The sequence below is a fragment of the Haemaphysalis longicornis genome, unplaced genomic scaffold, assembly GCF_048455015.1.
Source record: "Haemaphysalis longicornis isolate Haplotype H1 unplaced genomic scaffold, Haemaphysalis longicornis Haplotype H1 scaffold_10, whole genome shotgun sequence".
NCBI classification, from domain to species: Eukaryota; Metazoa; Arthropoda; class Arachnida; order Ixodida; family Ixodidae; genus Haemaphysalis; species Haemaphysalis longicornis.
In genome coordinates, this window is record NW_027526204.1 from 13,919,988 (window position 1) to 13,940,563 (window position 20,576).

The 20,576-nt window shown below is 46.9% G+C and overlaps 1 protein-coding gene across 1 annotated transcript in view; it reads left to right on the plus strand.

Annotated features, from left to right (window-relative positions):
- The window catches only part of LOC144158215 (uncharacterized), a 154,858-nt gene that overhangs the window by 124,251 nt on the left and 10,031 nt on the right, over window positions 1–20,576 (plus strand). Inside the window, exons 28-29 of the mRNA XM_077688913.1 lie at window positions 19,300–19,397; window positions 20,216–20,264. Coding sequence (XP_077545039.1) covers window positions 19,300–19,397; window positions 20,216–20,264 — 147 coding nt within the window. The remainder of the gene's footprint in view (window positions 1–19,299; window positions 19,398–20,215; window positions 20,265–20,576) is intronic.

The window sequence follows — 20,576 nt, forward strand, 5'->3', positions numbered from 1 at the left end:
GCCGATCGGGCAGCCGCGGCCTATGTGACGTCCCTTAGGCCATGCATAATGAGGACAACTGAAGAGAGAGCGGTTGGTTTTTCCGCGTCTTTCACATCGATTTGCGCGCTCACCGCTTCATGTGCACGTGTAATATTTGGCTCAGGTATTCCCGGCAGTGTAATCTAAACGTCGCGCAGGTTTACTTGCACTGCTCAAAGAGTGTTGCAGGGTCCCTTTAAGGGCTATTTCATACAGTCTGCAGTCATTTAAACACGCCACAAAGCGCCACAACCACCTTTCACTCTGGCTTGTAATTGAAAACACATGGAGGGCGGCGAGGGTCGTCTGCTTTTGTACTACCCAGAGGCGTCGGCCGCTAGGGGCGCTGCATGTCGCCAAAACTCCAGCGCAGGAGGCCTATTGGCGGTGAGCGCGAACACAGGCGGCGCTGCGAAGCGCGCCTCCATGACGTCAGCTTAGGGATTCTCGCATTTGTCGTCTGCTTCACTCAGGATCGCTCTCCCTGCTGTTTGTTTAAGCTCGGTCAACGTCTGATGCTTGTCCGCACCAGAATTGGCGTGTGGGTAACTTTTTATCATAATAATAGGCTTAAAATCGCATACACTAGCTCATGGTGTCAATTAAAATATAGTTTTGGATACCACTACGGCAGAAACATTGCCGGCGCCACGTACCCCATTCCTTGCGAAGCCGGTCCTGTGCGGAGCGCGAAGAGTCGGAGCAAGGCGTCCGCTTCTCATGTAAGCATTCGAACAAAAGGAACAGTCAGCTGCTAATAACCGACAACAGCGAAAATGGAAGACCAAAATAAATTCTAGGCCTTCAGGGCTGTCGGATCACGATTCCCGGTAATCATATGTAAGGTAAAACAGTTTTTGCAACCTTGGCGAACGCTCGAACGCGTTTTGTCACATCACTTTACGTTGTCAAGGCATGAAAGTTTGCCGACATGCACTATAGACTGCAAAAACTGTAGGTTGAGTTCCAAATACCCCAGCGTGTATATACGCGCGTGCTGATTCTATACCAGGCATCTATATGGAGGTTTATTGAGCAAAGCGAGTCACGTCTTCGTTAAATTTATAGTAACACATATGTGTTTGTTAAGACCTGGAGGGATATTTCGGAACATTTTGCACAGCCATATCTTCCCGATATTTGGATATGCGTTATAGGAAAACTGCACTCAAGAGGAGGAGGAGGAGTAAGGGGAGGAGGGGAAAACTTTGTTTAACAATTAAATCGATCTGATTAGTGGGCCGGGTCCTCAGTCCAGGACAAGAGAGTAAAAGTAATTTTCTTCAAATCATAGAACGCCATCCTGAGTAAAATAGGATTTGTTCTTCGCGCCTGGAAGGGATAACAGCAATAAAGAGCTACTTGAAATTCTTCTTCGGTTTCGAGCCTTGTAATATATGCAGGTATACTATTTATTCCGTTAGTTAGCGAGTATATCATGCCTTCAACACCGTAATCATGTCATCATTGTTCGAGTTGAGAGTCAGTTCGTTATGATAACGGTATAATTACGATCAGGCGCGTAGCCAGGATTTTTGTTCGGGGGGGGCTAAGGTTGTTCTCGACCCCCCCCCCCTCCCCCCCCCCCTACCGAAAGAAAAAAAAAGCGCGGCAGTTTGCAAGCGCCCTTATAGGCTATGAAGATAAAATACATGTTGGGTTCATTAAAAAGACTGTCGTTCATTAAAACGACTGTCTTGTCCCAATAACAACGATACCAGTTCTATCTCAAACTAATCAGAAGAATAATCGACATAATAAATTAAACATTGGGCGTTCTGCTACTGAGCATGAGGACGCGGGTTCGATTCCCGGCCGCGGCGCCCGCTTTTCTGGTGGAGGCGAACAGCAAAAACGCCCGCATGTACAAGATTTCGGCGCACGTTAAAGATCCCCAGGTGGTCAAAATTAATCATGAGCCCCTCCACTACGGCGTGTTAAACCCTACAATCCATCAATCAGTCAATTAAACATTTGAAGCAGTGGCGAATCCCCACCCACTTCCCGGCGGCGATTTCACTATGACATCACAGGATCTTGTATGTACGATTGGCCCAACGACTTAAGTCACCGCCAAGGAACATGATTGCGCGATTGTAGAGGGGCCTCCATTGATCTTATCATTTGAATTGTAACGTGCAGTTAACATACTCATAACTACGTTTTAGTGCTGGCCTATATACATCACTCCTGCCCATATTACTTCACTGCAGCGCACAATTTGAAAATTTATGACATTTGTTGCATTGCTTCGGTTGAAAAAAACGTCTGTGATTGGAATCGAGCTGTGCGAGTTACCAAAGGCTAGTGCTATTTAATTGAACTAGATTGTATTTTGTCTTCAAATAGGCCCTTGAAGGTTCCCTCATGATATTGGTGTTGATTGTGATTGTATTTGTGCCAGGTGAAGTTGTAAACTGGGCGAAAATCCGCAGACCGCGTGGTGCAAATCTGCGCCCGTGATACGGGACGTACATTGCACGCACGGGCACATTGTGCAGGCATTGCACTAAATGGTCACAGTTTTACGTGATTACTTGCTTTATTTCAACATGTGCAGTATGGTGTCTGTGACGTCCGCAATAAAATTATGTAGGCCGTAAAAATGAGATCTTTTCGTTTAGTTGATGTTTAAATGCAGAAATTGTTTTGCTTATAAGCCTTCTGCGCCCGTACACTCTTCCAGTGTAAGGGCAATGAGGCAAAGTTTCTGCAGAATACACCGAGTCTATGCACTTACGTTATATGTAGCGCAGGAAAAAAAAAAACGACAGGCTATGAATTATGCATACAAGAAGCGTTACACAGACATCACGCGCGAGAACTGCGCTGTTAACGGCGAAAATTACACGAATATGGTAGGATTAGCCCTCACGCAAAGCGGAATAATTCAGCCATCGGTACTGTCAAGCATGCATGTCAGTTGAAATTTCGGCTTCTGTTTTGATTCTGTGACGCAGTCCACCTCATAGCTTCTAAGGAAGCCAGACAAATATGAGAAGCTGGTGCTTTGTAACATCGCCAATCTGGTTAACGTTTCGGTACGCCCAAATGTCGACTCTGCTGTAAAAAGTTCGGCCTTGGTGTTCTGAAATACTTGCATTATTCTCTGTCAAGTTTTCAATGCTTCGTGCGTAAATGTCCTACAGTCTGCCTGGAGGAGTGTACTAATCTGTAACTTTTGTGGGGCGGCAATCCCCTTTAGGTCTAAGTACCACTCCTGGATGAGGTAGAGCAAATCACTGCAAAGTTCACTATTCAATGCAATAATGAACTTTAAATTTATCAAGAACAAATAATAACGCAAAGACGGCGTTGTCTGACCATACTCTTGCGGTTAGGCATGCAAGTTGAGCAAAACCTTGCTGCATTTGGAATTTTGTCGTGAGATCTCAGGAAAGAATTATAATGAGGTCCTATCATTCTGGTTTCAAACATTAATGAAAGGACATACTGTTTAGTGGACGCGTGCGCTGCCATTGTTGAGCCGAGCACACACTGGCGGTTTTAAAGGTAAACGTTAAAACAGCATTGAAGGACGCACAGGAATTTTGCGGTTTTCGTTAGCGACTCGGAAAATGGAAATATATTAATATGTTGGGACGCTCCTTGGTCCACCAGAAAACAGGGTGCAGTGGGAAGCTGCACATGACCTTCAGGCTTGGGTCGATGCTCGACATGAGTCAGCATTTTGTTGCCCGCAGCACCAAGAAAACATGCGTAATGGCATGGCCCCGCGTACATAAATGCCACAGACTACCGTATTTCAGCATGAAACGGACAGTAATGGTACAGTTAAGGTGGTACAGCGACCGTGATGTTCAAATTGAAGTATGGGTTCAGGCTACGACACAATACATTATCAAAAAATTGGAAAGTTGTTTACAGTGATAATTCCTCGGTCATTTCGGTTACTTAAGTAATGCTCGAAATTTACTTCATGCGATATTTTAGGGCGTATAACAGTCGTGGATCCAGGCAAAATCACTACAGCGCGCACCCGTATGTGGGGCGGGGGGCGGAAGTGTACTGGTGTTCTTGAGAGGGTCTGTGGTCTGTAGCCTGTTTTTTTTTTTGAATTACGACATTCGTTCATCATGCCAAATCGATTTATCATTGAAAGAACGATACTCTTGAGCCCACAAAACTTCAAAAAAAAAAGGCCAGAAAGAGCTGAAGGAAAATTTTACTACTAGAAAGGCACGTTGGTTTCTTCGCCACCAGTACGAAGGTCCTTCACTTGCGCACACTGCTATGATGATTTTAAAATTGGGCGTAGCAGTGAATGCGCGCGTCGGTATGAAACGCGGCAACAAAAGTTCCGATAACGGGCACACCATGCGACAGCGGCTACCTCACACTGAGTTGCGTGAATGTAGATGAAGCAAACTACTAAAGCTGCAGCGAACACAAATATATTTTTAACTCTTCATGTACTTCATGGACAGCGGCAACTCTTAATGAACTTAACGCAGTCCCGATACGCTTTGAGTAACCCTCGTCAACTTTGTGCATCATAGGATAGTTAAGCATTTATATGAGTAGAATTTACGTTTTCCCTCTTTCAAAGGTACCTACCCGGTTCATAGCTGGCGCTCCTTCAACAACCAATTCAAACGCAAAAATTGCATTAGAAATAAAAGGAGATATAATTTCTTTTGGCTCGCAAACATAAAGGTACTGTGACGTCGTGTAAATATTAGGAAGCAATTATTTAAATATTAAAAGATACAGTGATCACGCAAGCATAAATCAGGGGTCAAGGGAAGAAAATGACTTACAATTTCGGCCTCTTTTGTGCGTTGCGTGGCACTTCGAGTGTGAGCTTCCCAAAGCCAGGGCGCTTCTGCCCTTGCACCGTTCTCTCATGTCGGCGTTGTTGTGACTCAGGCCCCTGAATATACACAGCTCTGGGCAGCCGCCGCCCAGGCAAAAAGCGGCCGTGGACGCAATGGAGGGGCTTTAGTTGTGACCGAGGTCGAAGATGGCCATCGGGTATCGCGACCGCCGTCTGCCCGCGGTAGGGCTGGTGACTGTCGCGCCTTCGCGCTTACAATAAAGCCGCCCCGGATTCACCGAACAAATGCGATACGCTGCTGTCGCATTCATGTAAACCCGCTTTGGGGGCAGCGCGCCCTTTTTGTCAAGGGGGTGTTCCCCAGTTTCCTAGGCTAGCGAAAAATACCGCCGAACGAATCTGCCTAATCGCGGAGGAGAAAATGTCTGTCTGGAACACCGCTTTCAGGAGAGGACATGCAGTACGCGCAAGCTGAGACGATTATCCCACACCAACACCCTCCCGGGCTCCACAGAAACGTGAAAAAGAATGAAGGGGTGACGTGCAGAAGAGGGGCATACTTTGCTGTGCGCCTCACCCACAAAGGCCCTCTGCCCTCCCCCTCCTCCTCCCCCCCCCCCCCCCCCCCCCCCCCGACAGTTATCCAGCTAAAGCAGACGTTTCGCCCAATACGCAGAACCATCGCCTTCTTCAGAACCACCACCGCTTACACGTGGTTCTGCTTACGCATATATCTTTTCCCTTTCGGGTGCCAGTCTTCCCCCATCAATGACCAGCGGTCCCTCTTTTTTTGCGCACTCCATGCTTCCCCGGCCATACCGTGACGAGTCAATCTACTCTGCTGAGAACGACTCAGCCGGGCAATTTCTGTGTGGCGACATGCCACACACAAAGGGACACAACGCACGCCTTTGGCGTCCCATGGGCTGAGCTTACCCGAAGGCGACATCGCTTTTGGAGCTGCACCCCTCCGCAATTATCCTGACCTCGGCGCTTCGTTTTGTGTAAGCACCAATGCGTCAGGACAGGCATTCAGTCGTGAATGTTTTTAATAGTAGCACGTCCGAAGGTTATGCCCCTTTGTTCACAGGCGCCGTACCAGGCATAACAGGCAGCACGGCGCCGGCCGGAAAAATTTCGGGGGGGGGGCTTCAGCCCGGTTAGCCCCCCCCTGGCTACGCCACTGATTACGATAGAAATTCAGACCACAAAAGCCGCCTTCGAGTACTGTGGTCCACGTTGTTTAGGGTGCGATCGCAGTGGCGTAGCACAAACCTTCTCATTGTATTTGCATGTGAATAAACAAAGCACGCTGCGGATATGCACCTTCTTGCACGCAGCCGTAATGAAAGCCAATTTGTGAAGAAGGGAATGTATGCCATACAAAATGAAGGAAATATCCACACGACCTTTGTGAGGCTCCCAAACATCCCGAAACCTCCTAATAAGAAGTTGGTGACGGCGCAGAAAAATTAATGCGTTGGGCAAAAAAAAAGCAAGAAACATTAATCCGGTACAAGACAACAACGAAAGAAACAGAAGAAAGCCGCTTTATTTCCTGCTGTGCGATGAGAGTGTAGAGGCCGCTGCTTGGTACGTAGTATTAGACTGTTGAGTCTTCATAGGAGCATCTCAAAAATACTGCAGGGAAGCCTACGCATTTTGAATACTTATCGAGAAGCTGTGATCGCTGATCCTCACGAATAAGCAAGAAAGGACGAGTTACACACGATCTTCTGACCGATACTCTGAAGAAAGTTGTTCTCTATTTCTTCGTGTGTTGCAAACTTGTGGGGTACAGCTTCAAATTATTCAGATGCGTCAGAAGCTGGCAAAATAACTGAGTCACTAGAAATACGCTTTTTAACGCACTACAGCAACGAAGCGGGCGATTTCTAGCCCAGGCACTGTTGCCCCTCACAAGCGGAGTGTAGCAGACGACAGCGGCGCGAATCCCTAAGCCGACGTCAGAGCCAGGGGGCGCCACTCAAAGATCTCACCGCCAATGCTCTAATACAGCCCTTTAATACATGCTGTAGTACAGCCTTGTGTTGTCGGCGATAATAAACAGTGTTTTCTAAGGCGCATGTTTTTTAAAACGAAGCTAAATAAGGAGCAAGCAAAATTTGGTATCGTACATGCCATTTTCGCCTCAGCGCAGAGATACGCTTTAGAAAATTGTATTAAAGTTCCTCTATATAGCTCCCTGCGGGAGCTATATAGAGTAGCTCTAGGTTGTATGGAAAGCGTTTTCTTAAATAACTTAGCAGGAAAGCCGCTCGGCATGCCTCTTTGGGTGATGTCATTTACCCAAAAGGCCATTGGATCACAAGGAGAGACATTTTGAGCCTGATCCTCCGATTTTTAAGGGACACAAGCCTCGGTGACCCCTGGTGATTTCCTGTGCATAGCGGCAAAAAAAAAAATGTTGATCGGGGGAGCAATTGCCGGCATACCAAGCAAGGCCAGACCCATCCGTTAATAAACATCACCACCACCACCATTACCAAAAGCGTTTTTTTTTTTTCATTGCTACAAGATCGCTTGTTATTACGCATGTTCTTGTACGTGGCTCCAAGAACCACCGTGCTTTACGCGAACAGCGAAGCAGCTCTCGTTTTTACCGCGGCATAGTGCATGTCGCTAAGGCCGCCGCAAAAAAGAAAAAAGAAAATTGCGAAGTCATAATCATACCACATGCAGCAAAAAGTGCGAAGGATTATTAACTTCAAGCAGCCGAAACCAAGTTCTCCCCGCCCCGAAGAGAAAAGAGTTACATTTGGCGCCCCAAAGATGCTGTTGTTGACAACAAAAAGGACTCGCGCTCAGCAGAGTCGGAATTTACGTTGTTAGAGTCTCCCAATCGAAGGTATGTTGGAGCACCACTATGTGTGAAGGTTAAAGTCTGCTCGTCATAGCAGGCAAAGTTACCATTGAAAGTGCATGTGGCGCCACCCTCCGGATGCGACATAATCAAGGACAGTAGACCCGTGATGATGATAATGATTACAGGCCTCCCCTTTGAATCGGGGTGACGGCATGCGCCATCTAGCCTATCTTTGCAATTTAAATTTAGTCAACTCTCAGATCGTATTTCTTTTTTAATTTTGCCCTCTATGTTTTGCCCTGCCGCTACCCCTGGCTGGGATGATAACACTTTATCGACTTCCCTGCTTTTTAAAGACGATAGCCTTTCTTGGGCTACTTAAACACAGAAATTTTGGTTTGCCTGTATGTCTGTCTGTGACTCGATTCAGCCACCCGGCCAAAGTAAAACAGATATTGAGCAATAGTCTTATTACTCACAGCCAAATGTAAACGTCTAAGCCCGGTTTATATTATCATACTTGTCAAATTTGTTGAACAACAACAAGACATTACGCAAATATAAGACAGGCAATTAGTTCACAAGGGATATTTACAGTGAATTCTTTTATTTAAAAAATTCATGTATGCTTGGTTTTTCGATAGCGAATGATATTCTACATCTACTGCCGAAAACCGTCGCCTGCTGTTGCCCGCGCCACCTCCTGGCGGCATATGAAAAATCACGCGGCAACAGCAACGAAAGGTTCCACTAGCTAGGTTCCACGTCCTGCTTGGAACGCACGTGGAGCACGGCCACGCGGTTCTATAAACCTTGAAGTCTGCCGCCTCTATTCACGCGCGTCTCCGCCGTACTGCAGCGCTGGCATCGAGGACCCTTAAAGGGACCCAGAAAAGCATTTTGTAAAAGTTACAAAAGGCCTTTATTGTCGCGTAGTACCAATATAGCGATGCAATGCCGTTGGAATTATTGATCTACATTCAGTATTAGCTGCGCCAGAAGCAATTAAGTACATCTCCCCACTTGCCGATCAATTCCGCCTCACTCTCTGCTTCTTTCAAAGCAGCTGGAAACACTGGGAATAGCCATGTGACATCGCGACGCTCAATTTCAGTATTCCGCTAGCTACATACCTGCGCCTAGGCACGCGTCAATTGCTGCAGACCCGCCTTTGCCTCGGGATCGCGCGGGAAGGAGGAAGAGCAGCCGGAAGCCAATGGCAGTGACGTTGCCGGCGACGCCGGCGACCGACGTTCGGCCGAATCAGGGGGGCCCCTTGCCGTTGCGTCAGCCGCGGTCGGCGTTGCGTCAGTCGCGGTCGGCTCACTGCGGCGGCGCGCTCATCGGCTGAGAAAGGCGATTTTCAAAAATTGTTTACAAATTATCCGTACAACGTATGGGGCTCACACTTGGCTCAAAAATTCTCCGTTATGTGTTCTACCACCTGAATCAATTGCCACCTTCACAAAGCTTTTCTGGGTCCCTTTAAAACCTTTAGGATGAGCGCGACGGTACAGAAACAGCAGAGGGGTGGGCGGGAAAGCAAAGGGGGGCATTTTCTTGGCAAATGTCAAGAAAGGAGCAGATTTTTTTGGAGCAGGATCAAATTGAAAGGAGCAAAGGAGCACCTGCTCCTTTCAAAAATTGAATTTTTAAGGAGCAGGAGCAAATTTTTTTTTCCAGCAATCTCTGGCCGTTGCTTAGTACTACCGGCGGCAGATCGCGGAGGCCACGGGAGACCGATGGCCTCCTAGATCACCGCTTGCGCAAACCGCGGAAGGGGTGATCTCCGGTTCTTCTTTCATGCGCGCCCTACCTTCACCTGCTGCTTTTGGGTTATTGAAGTGCACTTATATTATATAGGACGTCGCGGCAGCCTTCGCCCTTCTGTGTTGGCGCTGCTGTAGCTGAGCTTGCAACCTATTGTCGCCCTCTTCCCCTCTTCAGGGTCAGTGTGGGCAGCATGGAAGTGCGTGCCCGGCTAGCTCGGTCGGTAGAGCACCGCACCCTTGGAACTTGAATGGCCAAGTTTGGACGCAAATCAGCGTCCTACCGTGCCTGGCTAGTTCGGTCGGTAGAGCACCGCACCCTTAGAAATTGAATCGCCAAGTTTGGACGCAAATCAGCGTCCTACCGTGGGTTCGCACAAGTGCGTGCCCGGCTTGCTCGGTCGGTAGAGCACCGCACAAGTTGCCTTGTCAGATTGGACTGGTGTCTCAAGTAGCTTTCGCTATGCGTCCATCATCACTTCAGTAAAACCCCAGGCAACTTCCTCCCAGGGTTCCCGAGTGTTTGGACGCAGCACAAGCACAGCACCCATGCTTCGTGCATCTGTGGTCCGTGGCGCGGAGATTTCGGGTGACCCAAATGCGGATGCTGTGTGCTGCGCCACTGCGGTCTTTAACCGCATTGTGTTTAGATGCCCTCCGATGTCAATAAGCACCGCCCGCGACTGTTGAGACTCTGCAGCAGCTTCCGAAGCACACTCTTTTATATCATCGCGCGCACTGTCTGCAAGCTGGAGTAAACGAAATATGCGAAAAACCAAACCAAAAACCAACGTACATGAACCAAAAACCACTGTGGCCAGACAACAAAAAGTGTGTTCGCAATTAAATAGTTCTGCAAAGTCCGAAGTAATTAACGTTTTCACCTGTGTTATAAAATAATTGTTTTTTTTTTTTCAGTTTAGGTCAGAACTTGGCCGGCTACATCACCGCGAAGTCGCATGCTCTTTCAAAAGTACACCCTCAAAATAAGAATTCAAAACAAGCCTGCACGTGAACACGTACGTCAAGCCATCGCAGCGGCATCCAGTATGCAGGACAGTATTCCAACAGTTTCGGACTAAGGACGCGGAATTCGAAGTGATTCTTCGCATGGGGGGCGTTGTGTTACCTCCCAACAAAAACATGTCACGACAGCATTACTAATCGCGCCATTTAATGGTTATGAACTTCTCCTTGCGCGATGCGTTCGGGAACTTTTGTACGGAGGTTTGGACAGGAAGAAGATAATTATGGAGCTCTAGCAGTCAAATAGCTGCACAAGTTTTATTTTTCCAGTGGAGACGAGGTGGATACCTGCGACTCATTTGTATGTGTATTTTTGTAATGGACAGGAAACGAACCTCCTGGCTATCGGTCCAAATAGTCTGTAAACATTTTTCCGGCCGCGCGACTGCTTGGCGTCATAAAATTGTGGAGATGCGATCTCTATCGCTGAGGTTACATGTTCCTTCCATGTGCGGCAGATAAACATGAACGCACGGCGTAATAATTGCCGCGAGTGCACAAAGCTCTCGCGATGAGTTGCAGTGCGTGTGTCCAAAGCACCTGTGCTGCTGCTCAGCGCTGGAATCTAGGAAATAGAAACCGAAATCAACGTTGATAATTCCGCGCAAAGTTCTTTTTGTCCGCTCATTATGACTTAACGTCTCTAACTTGTGCAAAGCACTCACTGTTATTGAATGAAAGGTCGGCCTACAAAGTTGTTGCTTTCATGTCTTGTTTTTATTTACAAACGACCACCCTCCTTTTGAACGTGTCTAATGAGACCATGAGACTTGTATGTCAGCGCACACGTTTGTATCAGTTTTGTAGCACAAGCACAAGCTTCTAGGAATCGTTTGAAAACCGGGTGCTGCCTGCACCCCAGAAAACGGAGAGCGTGTAATGCATGGTGTAATGCGACTGGAACATGGTTAAACATGCTAAGACGCGCCGCAATCAGCGGGAAGTGCGTGGGCAACACTGGGCTGCCGCTGTTGCCAGTTTATATTCAGCGCTCTGAACGCGTCGTCTGCTTCGCGTATAATTCGCAGACGACGCGTTTGAAAGCTTTATTCTTGTCTCTTTTTTTCTGTCGGAATCAAAGGATACCTTTTGTGTACCAATAAAATAATAAACGGTGCGCAAAACAGCGCAGTTTTGTGATCCCGCACAGGAGCAAGATTCCCAGCAAAAAAAAAGTAATAAAGCACGAATTAGATAAAAACTCAGTGTTGTGTATAATACGTCATATGTATATCGAAGTTTTGTAGCGAAAGCTACACCACGTGTAGTCTTCGCGGGGTGACCAGTTTTGCCCTTGAGAGCTAGAGGTCAAACCACACCCCCTTCCGCAAGCGCCCGGCACAGAGCAGCGGCCCGATGGCGGGGATAGGCGGCAGGGGACAGATAGACGAGGAGGGAACGGAGACGTGCGTGGGACCCGTGTCGCCACCTGGCGGAGGAAGTCGAGGAGGCGGCCGCCACAGCGACAAGCGTGCGCAACGAAGGAAAGCCAGGTAGCCACGTGCGGCGTGGCATAGCCATGTGCGATGGAGGAAGCTTTTGCTATCAACTAGGGTTAGGCAAACATCAACCACAGCAATTTTTTAAATTTTAAATTGCTTGTTTTTGCTTTCCTATTTCGTTTTCACTTTTTTGTTGTTGTTGTTATTACGTTCTCCCGGACGTCTTTTTCAATGCCCATCCCCCTTCCCCCAAACCTGATCAGTTGTGTTGAAAGGGGCCATGAAGACAGAATGCAAGTTTAATTCATTCGAAGGATTGCCTCGCTAGAATAACACTGACACCACTTTTAACGCAAACTCTGCTCAAATAAGCTATACAGGGTGTTTCAGCGAACACTTTCAAAAATTCTAAAAAATAGGCTCTTCGAGAAAAAAAAAAAAACCTCTTCAGAAGGAGATTGCTAGCTGCGGCGGATGCCAAATAGTATCAAGGGCGTGCACATTAGTTAGGTGGGTAATTAAACTCTACTAATGAACTTCTTAATTAGCGGAGTTTGGTGGTTATTGTCAATGGTGATTTCGTAGCCCCGGAGAAGACGATTTCATATCAGTTTTTAAAACAACGAAAAAGTCGGTGTTTAAAGCCCTGTAGCGCGAGGAAACCTGCCGTTGTTTTTCGTTCAAAAACGAAACTCGGCACTCGAGGAGCGCTGGAAGTCTTGAGCGAATGCAACGTCGGCTGGTGACGTGTTTCAATGCATGTGGCGGCCAATTCGATATTAGGTGCCATTTTCCCTAGCTAGGAAGCCTCAGCATGCAGCCACAGCCGCGAAAGCCCTCCTCGCCCAGCAAACAAACCTTTCCTTTGTCTGATGCGCTTTCTAACACTCAGTGATTATAAACGAACAGCAGATAAACCTAACTAAAAAAATGAACGGATGGTGACGTTTCATATCTTTCACGTCTGGTAGCCACGTCAGATGTGGTCGAGACAAAAAAATAAAAGAAAAGCAAAACTGTCGCCAACGCCCACTAGGGCTCCCGAAACGGGCGACCGTGTTGTGGACAATGGCTAGCTTCTTTCGTACGCCTACCAACGAAAGAAAAGATAACGATAGCTGTGGTATCGGTGAGCGTTGATCATTGAAAAAATAGAGGAGGCGATGGCGTTGATATCCGCTGATTCCCTAGCGTGGGGAATCACCAGAGCCTTCTTGAATTGAGCGACACAGTCACTGGAACACGTCATCAGCGGATGTTGCGTCTGCACTAGACTTCTGGCGCACCATGTGCGCTGCGTTTCGGTTCCATGGGGGAAAAATACTTGATTTTTGCGGGCTGCAGGGCTCTACAGAGTGTATTTTTCTTTGCTTTAAAAATTGATCGGTTATCGTTGTCTCCATGGCTACAAACTCGCCATTGGCAATAACCGCCAAACTTCGTTAATTAAAAAGTTAATTAGACAGTTTTAGTGAATTAACTATGTAATTCGCATGTTCCTTATAACTGCTGACGTCCGCCGAACCTGATAGCTTGTTCCGTAAGAGAATTCCTATTTTTCTTGAAAAACCTACCTTCAGGAATTTTTGAAAGAGAAAAGAGAATGGCCATGCATGCGACCCACCAGCTTATGTCCCGCACTAAAACCTATGACGTAGTGGCAGCTGTGTGATTGGCTGAGACTGGCAAGGGCCAAGGCTTGGGTGAGTTGGTGCATGGTTACAAAAAAGGGAACAGCGCAACGCAGACAAAACACAGGAAGAAAAAAGTGGCAACCACGAGCACTGACTTACAACTGACTTTATTGGTCGGCATGTACGCTGATGTACGCTGACAGTCGAACAAGAAAAGCAGAAATGACACGAAAGCTGGAGATAACCTACCCGGTCGTCACGCTGCACCGATGCCGTGTGCACTGCACAAACACGTGCTGAAGTATCTGTGGGGCAGAAAATTAATCTCTTTTTGCGAGAGGGACAACAAGGGTATGTTCACACATTTTTCTTTTCAGCGCTCCATTTCTGCGGCTTCGATAATTTCTCTAGTTATTTCATCTTCGTGTTTTGCAATGACCTGTGTTTTTTGAAAGATTGGGGCGCAGCCGTGGCGATCCCGATAGTGGACTCCTAAGTGGCCACTATATAATCACCTTATGTGCATTGTAGTTATGTTCCTTTAATCTTTCGTTAAGGCATCATCCCGTTTGGCCTACGTACGTTTTCCCACAAGACAGCGGAACTGAATAGACGGCGCCTTCAACGCATCCTACAAAGCGGTTATCATGCTTAACCGAGCAAGACTGCATTGTTCTATTGGTTTTGTTGACTCTCGAACACATGGTGGAAAGCTTGTTGGGTGCAGAAAATACAACTTTTACACTAGCTCTTTTTTTTTTTTATCTTTCTCAAATTGTGCGCTATCCAGTGCATGTAAGGAATAACAGTTAGTTTATCACCTTTGTTTCGTTCTACGGCTGCCTGGCTGCCCTGTTCCCTTCTTTTTAATCTCTGCATTATTGATTCTGCTTCGGATGCTAACGGCTGCTTGGAGTGCCCCGCTATCAGAAGCCGGTCAACCTGTTCATGAAAGCTTTCTGTATCGCGCGAAAACAAGACTTGTTTAGGACGTTTTTAAAGCACATTGTTATTATGATAGACCTTTCCACGAGCTTAGAATGGGATGAGTCAAAAGGTAGAAGCGGCTTGCTGGCACGTGGATCGTACACCCAGCAGATGTGGTTGTGCGAAAAAAGAAGCTTGAGGCTGAAAAGTGAAATGAAATGAAAAACGAGGCTGGCGAACCCAAGTTAGGCAGGGCTTATAAGCTTGAGAAATGAGCTATTCGTTCTTAAATTTAATGCATACTCATTTTATAGGAGCACGAATGCTGTGATAAACAAGGGAAGTTACAAACACACACAAGCACAAGGGCACACAGCGCACACTATGCCTGGTATTGCTGCACTGCCGTCTAACGCTTTGAGCTTAGACTGGCCGATTGCCATAAGCGACATTGTCTTCTGTGACTCTGTTTGTTGAGCATACCCAGTGTTTCATGAAAAAATTTCTATCAAGTGTAACAAAAATTTATGAGGTACAAATCCGGCCAGAAACAAAGTGAGTGCGGACAGCGGTCAGTATTGATGGTAAACAGGGCGTTTCACCATTCGCTGCAGCCCTAGTCGTCATACTTACGCTCGCTTGAGTACCTGCCCTGGAGACACCATCGGAGACGTCACGAAATGGAATTTTTCAAAATTTCGGCTTAAATTGTTTAATTTCTCAGTGAATAAAGCATTGTTTGCTGGAGGCACTATAAAACAGCAAATCTTTCAAGTAAAGAACACCTATATTTTGTCTTCATGGCCGCTTTAGAGCGCCATAGCTATGCCCGGCCTATGAGGCGCACCGTAGTGGAGGGCTCCGGATTAATCTCAACAACCTGCAGGGGATCCTTAAAGGGGCCATGAAGACAAAACACAAGTTTGGTTCGTTCAAAAGACTGCCTCGTTAGAATCATACTGACACCACTTTCAACGTAAACTTCGCTCAAGTAAGCTACACAATTAGAAAAAAAGGAAATGGCCATGCGACCCACTAGCTCATTTCCTGCAACAGAACCTATGATGTCACACCAGCCAGCTCTGCGATTTACGGAGGCCGGCAAAAGCAAACGCAAATTAGGCTGAGCTTATAAGCTTGCCGAACAAGCTATTTGCGCTTAAATTTAGGGCACATTCTTTTTAAAGCCCTAAGAATGGTGGGATTGACAGTGGAAGCTACGAAAGCACACGTAAACATACAAGTACCGATGCATATACTGCTGTTGGTACTGCGCGCACTATGCTTGGTTTAGCTGCACAGGACTGCGGGGCTTTGGGGTTGTTTCAGACGACACTGGCCGATTGATGCAAGCAGGGTGTCTTACGTGACCATATTTGTCGAGCGAGCACTATGTTTCACGAAACGATTAGTTTCTCCCTGAACAAAAACAAGCCAGGTTTACATACGGTCAAAAACACACCACAGGCACAAAACGGCTTCCCGTGGTATGGTGGCACCATCTAGGTTCACTAACGGTAAACAAGGCTTCCCAGTCGGCTGCAGAGCGGTCGGTTCCTGTGATGTCATTGAAGACCACGAAAACACACAATTTAGCGGGAAAATCAAAATTTTAACTTAAATTGATTCATTTCTCAGTGAATAAAACATTGTTTGCATCCAGACAAGCGCTGGGTACACTATGAAAGATTAAATTTTCAGAATAAAACAGACTTGTATTTTGTCTTCGTGGCGCCTTTAACGTCGCTGAAATCTCGACACACAGGCATTTCCTTCTGCACAAACCTGCGTCCTGTCTATGCCACTAGTGCGCCTCATAACTTGTTTCCTGACCATTCTCAATTAATTCCAATTTTCATCGAGCAGTACTATTTCTCGATGGAACTTTTAGGTGTGCATTGCTTTATGTTTCCTCTTATGCTAGGGGTGTGTTGGTAAAGACTTTGATTGTAGCAAAATTTGGTCCTTCATTTTGTTGGCGGGTTCAAGGGGAATGTGCTTTGTTTAGATTTCTGTCAAATGCATGACATCTGCTGCAGCCACGCCTTTTTAGGGTTTGTACTTCTTTTTCTAATCAGAAGTTCGTTCAGTGTACAATAAACATAGAATCAGAATGTGCATAAATAGCTCTGAACGAAATGAAACAAACCCAAGTAAAGCCATGACAGAGATAAAATGGCTATACATAGATGAGGCATATATCGAAAAGGCAGACATGAACTTCAGAGCAAAAATGGTGCCAGGGACGAGAGAAACTGCTTTTCACCATACCCTTTTGTTGCCAGGGTCTGATGAACAGCCTGGCGTACAGCAGGACACAAAACAAAAAAACAAAAGAAAACAACAATGCAAAGCGTTCGTTGTATCACCGCCGGGGCTCGCACTTTGCCACGGCGCTCCATTAAAGAGCGGTAGCTAGCTGGCAATTCGGTGCGCGTGACTGCACGGCTTCCCTTTCAGTTTTTGCTGAGTCATGTGGGCCATCAAATGCTGAGTCAGCACTGGCCCGGGAAAATTCTAGACTATTTGCCGCGCTAGAATTTTCCCGGGCCAGTGCTGACTCAGCATTTGATGGCCCACATGACTCAGCAAAAACTGAAAGGGAAGCCGTGCAGTCACGCGCAATTATTCTAGTACAATTATTCTAGCCGCTGTAGACACCAGTTTGTAATAGTGAGGAATTCGTCATTTTTAACACTTCTTGTGAAGTTCACTGAAATGGTTGTTTATTTGTGTTTGTGTTGGGCAATTTGACTCAAACGCAAATCAAATACTGTGTTAGTATGTGCTTTGAAATTTAGAAGTTCGGAACATTTGTGCAACCATACCATCTTCTTGTTGAGGCGCTGTGACAAGCTGCCGTTGTTTCACGCTCCTCTACTGAATAGATGAAATTGGTGAGATTAGGTGAAATAATTAAAATTAGAATTACTTTGCTGCTGTGTTATAGTTGTGAAGCAAAGCTTTAAGCCTCTGACTCTGTCTGTAGTCCACCCAAAATGCACTGCATGAAAGCCAACTTTCTATGCGGACGATGATGTTGATCGCGCGCAAAGTGAATAAAAATTAAAGCGCTTTCCAGGGTCGGAATGGAACCTTGGTTCCACGGGTTATGGAGCCCCCCATCTATCCGATTGCACCAGTCCAGTGCTGTGGAAGCAGCTTGATTTTAGGGAAAGCTGCATGGATGTGCAAAGTTAGGCACAAAATGCACCCCTCCATCTAATGGCAGCAGCAATGGTTGAATGCTAGGGAAAGTCATGGAATGCCCGTATCACCAGAGAGAACAATCACAGTCCAGTAAACCGTCCCAGTAAGTACCGTATTTGCACGCTCATAATGTGCCCCCCAATTGTAATGCACTGCAGGTAAGCTTAAAATTCGAAAAAATAATTTGACTCTGATTCTGCCGCGCTTATGTAAAAGACATGACACCACGCACCTCCCACACGACATTTTATTTGACGCACGCATCTGTGGCAGCAAAAATCCCTTGTGCTTGAGAAGCTTGCTTATCCAGCTCCTGCTGGCGTCAAAACTAAAACAGGGAACATTGAAGTCGTTTGCTACTGCAATTTTTTTTTACCTTCATAACCTTACGGGTATGGGCGGCCGCCGTTGGTGCATTCGCTGCTGCTTTGCGAATTCCGCCTGGGAGTCATGAAGCTTTGAAAACATCCCTGCTCAGGACCAGTGAAGCACGCTCATGTCTCCGGGACACCCAGTGTGCATGATGGTGCTTGGTTGCCTTGCTGTCGGCAAGTAAGATTACCCTGCACTTGATGGATATTATTCTCAACATCAGGCACGCCGACAGCATCTCTGCGCGCTACGCGCAAGCAGGCAGTGTTTCCCGGTCCCCCACCTCGCCATCTCCCGTGAAGCCGCATCTGTGGTCCGGAAAGCACAGACCTCATCTCTTATAACTCCATCCTGCATCCACTACATGCATGGCATCCTCTCGCGTCCCACTTGCCCTACACCCAACTGCCCTTCCTACCCGTCAATACGACACCCTTACTGGGAGTGCCTTACCACACCAGACCTGCCACCACACCTGCGTTTCCGCCTCGCTTCCTGGGAGGACTGGTTGAACCCGGGTCCTGGCGTAGATGTCAAATCGACGCAAGAACTTCTGGCGGCCCCCTGCCTTCGTGTTAGTGCGGACCTCTGGGATTTCTACGGACCAGCTGTCTCCTAATGAAGAGACTGTGGCACGGCGGCCCGGACTAGGGCTGTTTAAAGAATAAAGTTTTCTCTCTCTCTGTGTCATAGTGGTACCTCTTTGGACCCATAACGACTGCATCAAGGTACTCATTCTAGCAGCAGCAACATGCACAACTGCTGGCTAAGGTACGCCCATCAAGGAAGGAATACACAAAACTTTGCTCGCGTGATGTTGACAAATTGTTTGTGATTGAATTTAGTTAGATTTTGGGTGGCGTTAGTGTCTGCGGCGATGCTACTGGCCGTTTCGAAGCCCACTCCGGTTTCGACCCTGGTTCTAACGCACGCACAAATTTGGAGGCTACTTTTAGCGAAAAAAGGTGCCTGCTACAATCGCGCAAATACAGCACCTTATGTGTATGGTAAGCTGGTGTGATGTTGGTCCACTCGCTTCTAGATTGGTTCGTTTAGTGTTGGACTTAATTTTGGAAAGATTCACGTTCCTCATTGTTGCCGCTTCGACAGAGGGGTCGTTGCTTTTTCTAACGTTTTGCTTAGCGTAAGCAGGCAACAAAACTGTTACTGAGATCATGCATGTGACATGGCATGCTGTCAGGTGTTGTCTGCTAAAACTTATTCTGCATTAGAGTCCTGCAGGAGCGTTTGTTGTCCCTCTCCTTCCTCGCAGGCGGTGGAGTACCATTTCCAAGCACAGCTGTGCGAACCCAAGCCCAGCCGCGAGTCCCTGACGGCCAGTGCAATGGAGGCCGTCACCTACTACTTGGGGTGAGGACGTGGCACTGCACCCCACCCATCCTTCATCAGCCAGTGCGTTCGGGCACCACCTAAAATTGGTTGCAGGACCCATTGAAGACCTGTTGCTCCTGGCCACGATCGCGAACAGCATCGCGGAAACAAGAACTCCCCTATCATCTTGTAGACGTCAGGAGGGCAAGCTGGGGGCGTTGTTTAGTGTCCTTGAGGTCCCTATCAGCTGCTATTCCCACTTCCTCCGCTTTATAAAAACCCGTACATATGCCCGAAACCAAGCTGTATTGCAAATATATGAAAGGATTGGTAGAAGGTTTTGCCCGTCTAGACACACACCTAAGTATAACTGCAAGTGTTCATTGAAACATTTATTTAGAGTATCCCAGGTGAAAACATGTTTTTTCTTGCTGGATTATCGAACAAGAAATTTCTTCTAGCTAGAAATAGGCAGAATTTCTAGCTAGAAATTCCGTTTCTAGTTCATTTCTAGCTGGATTGAGATTTACTTCCAGTTAGCATTTGTCAATCCAGCTAGAAGAAAAAAAACCCGCAAGCTGGAAATAATCCTCTCTAGCTAGACCAAGAATTTTTCTAATTAGAAGCTGTCGATTCTAGCTAGAGTCTAATAATCTGGTCAGAAATGAAGCCGGAAATCATGATTTCTGGCTAGAAATGCTGGGTCTGTTTTCACGGGGGTAAGTTAGGTTAAATGCAAGGACTTGCACGAGTGATGTAACAGATTGCTATCATTTGTCGGTGTTGCTGGTAGCAGTGGTAGCAGCATGGCAGATTTGCTTGTGCCTGCAAGGTGCCTCTCTCCTCCCACGTTCCAGGCTGATTGACAAAGAGAACACTGAGGCCACCTGCAGTTTCTTCAAAAACGTGAGTGCACAGTTCTGGTGCTTTGTTGTGTGTCAGGGGAAAGAGAAAGCTGTCCTTTATATCGTATTTTCACGCGTATAACCTGCCCCTGCATATAATCCGCGCCCCCACTTTCAGCACGCCGGAAAGGAAAAAAAAAAGCCTCGCGTATTGCCTGCGGAGTTGACACGTGAAAGGCTGCACCAAAGCTACTGCTCAAGCAACACATCGCATACTTCGTAGACAGAAAAAAGTGTATATTTAGCAAGTAGAATACACTGACTGCAAGGAGAAAGTCACAAATCACTCAGTGTCACTGCTCTCGCTAGAGCT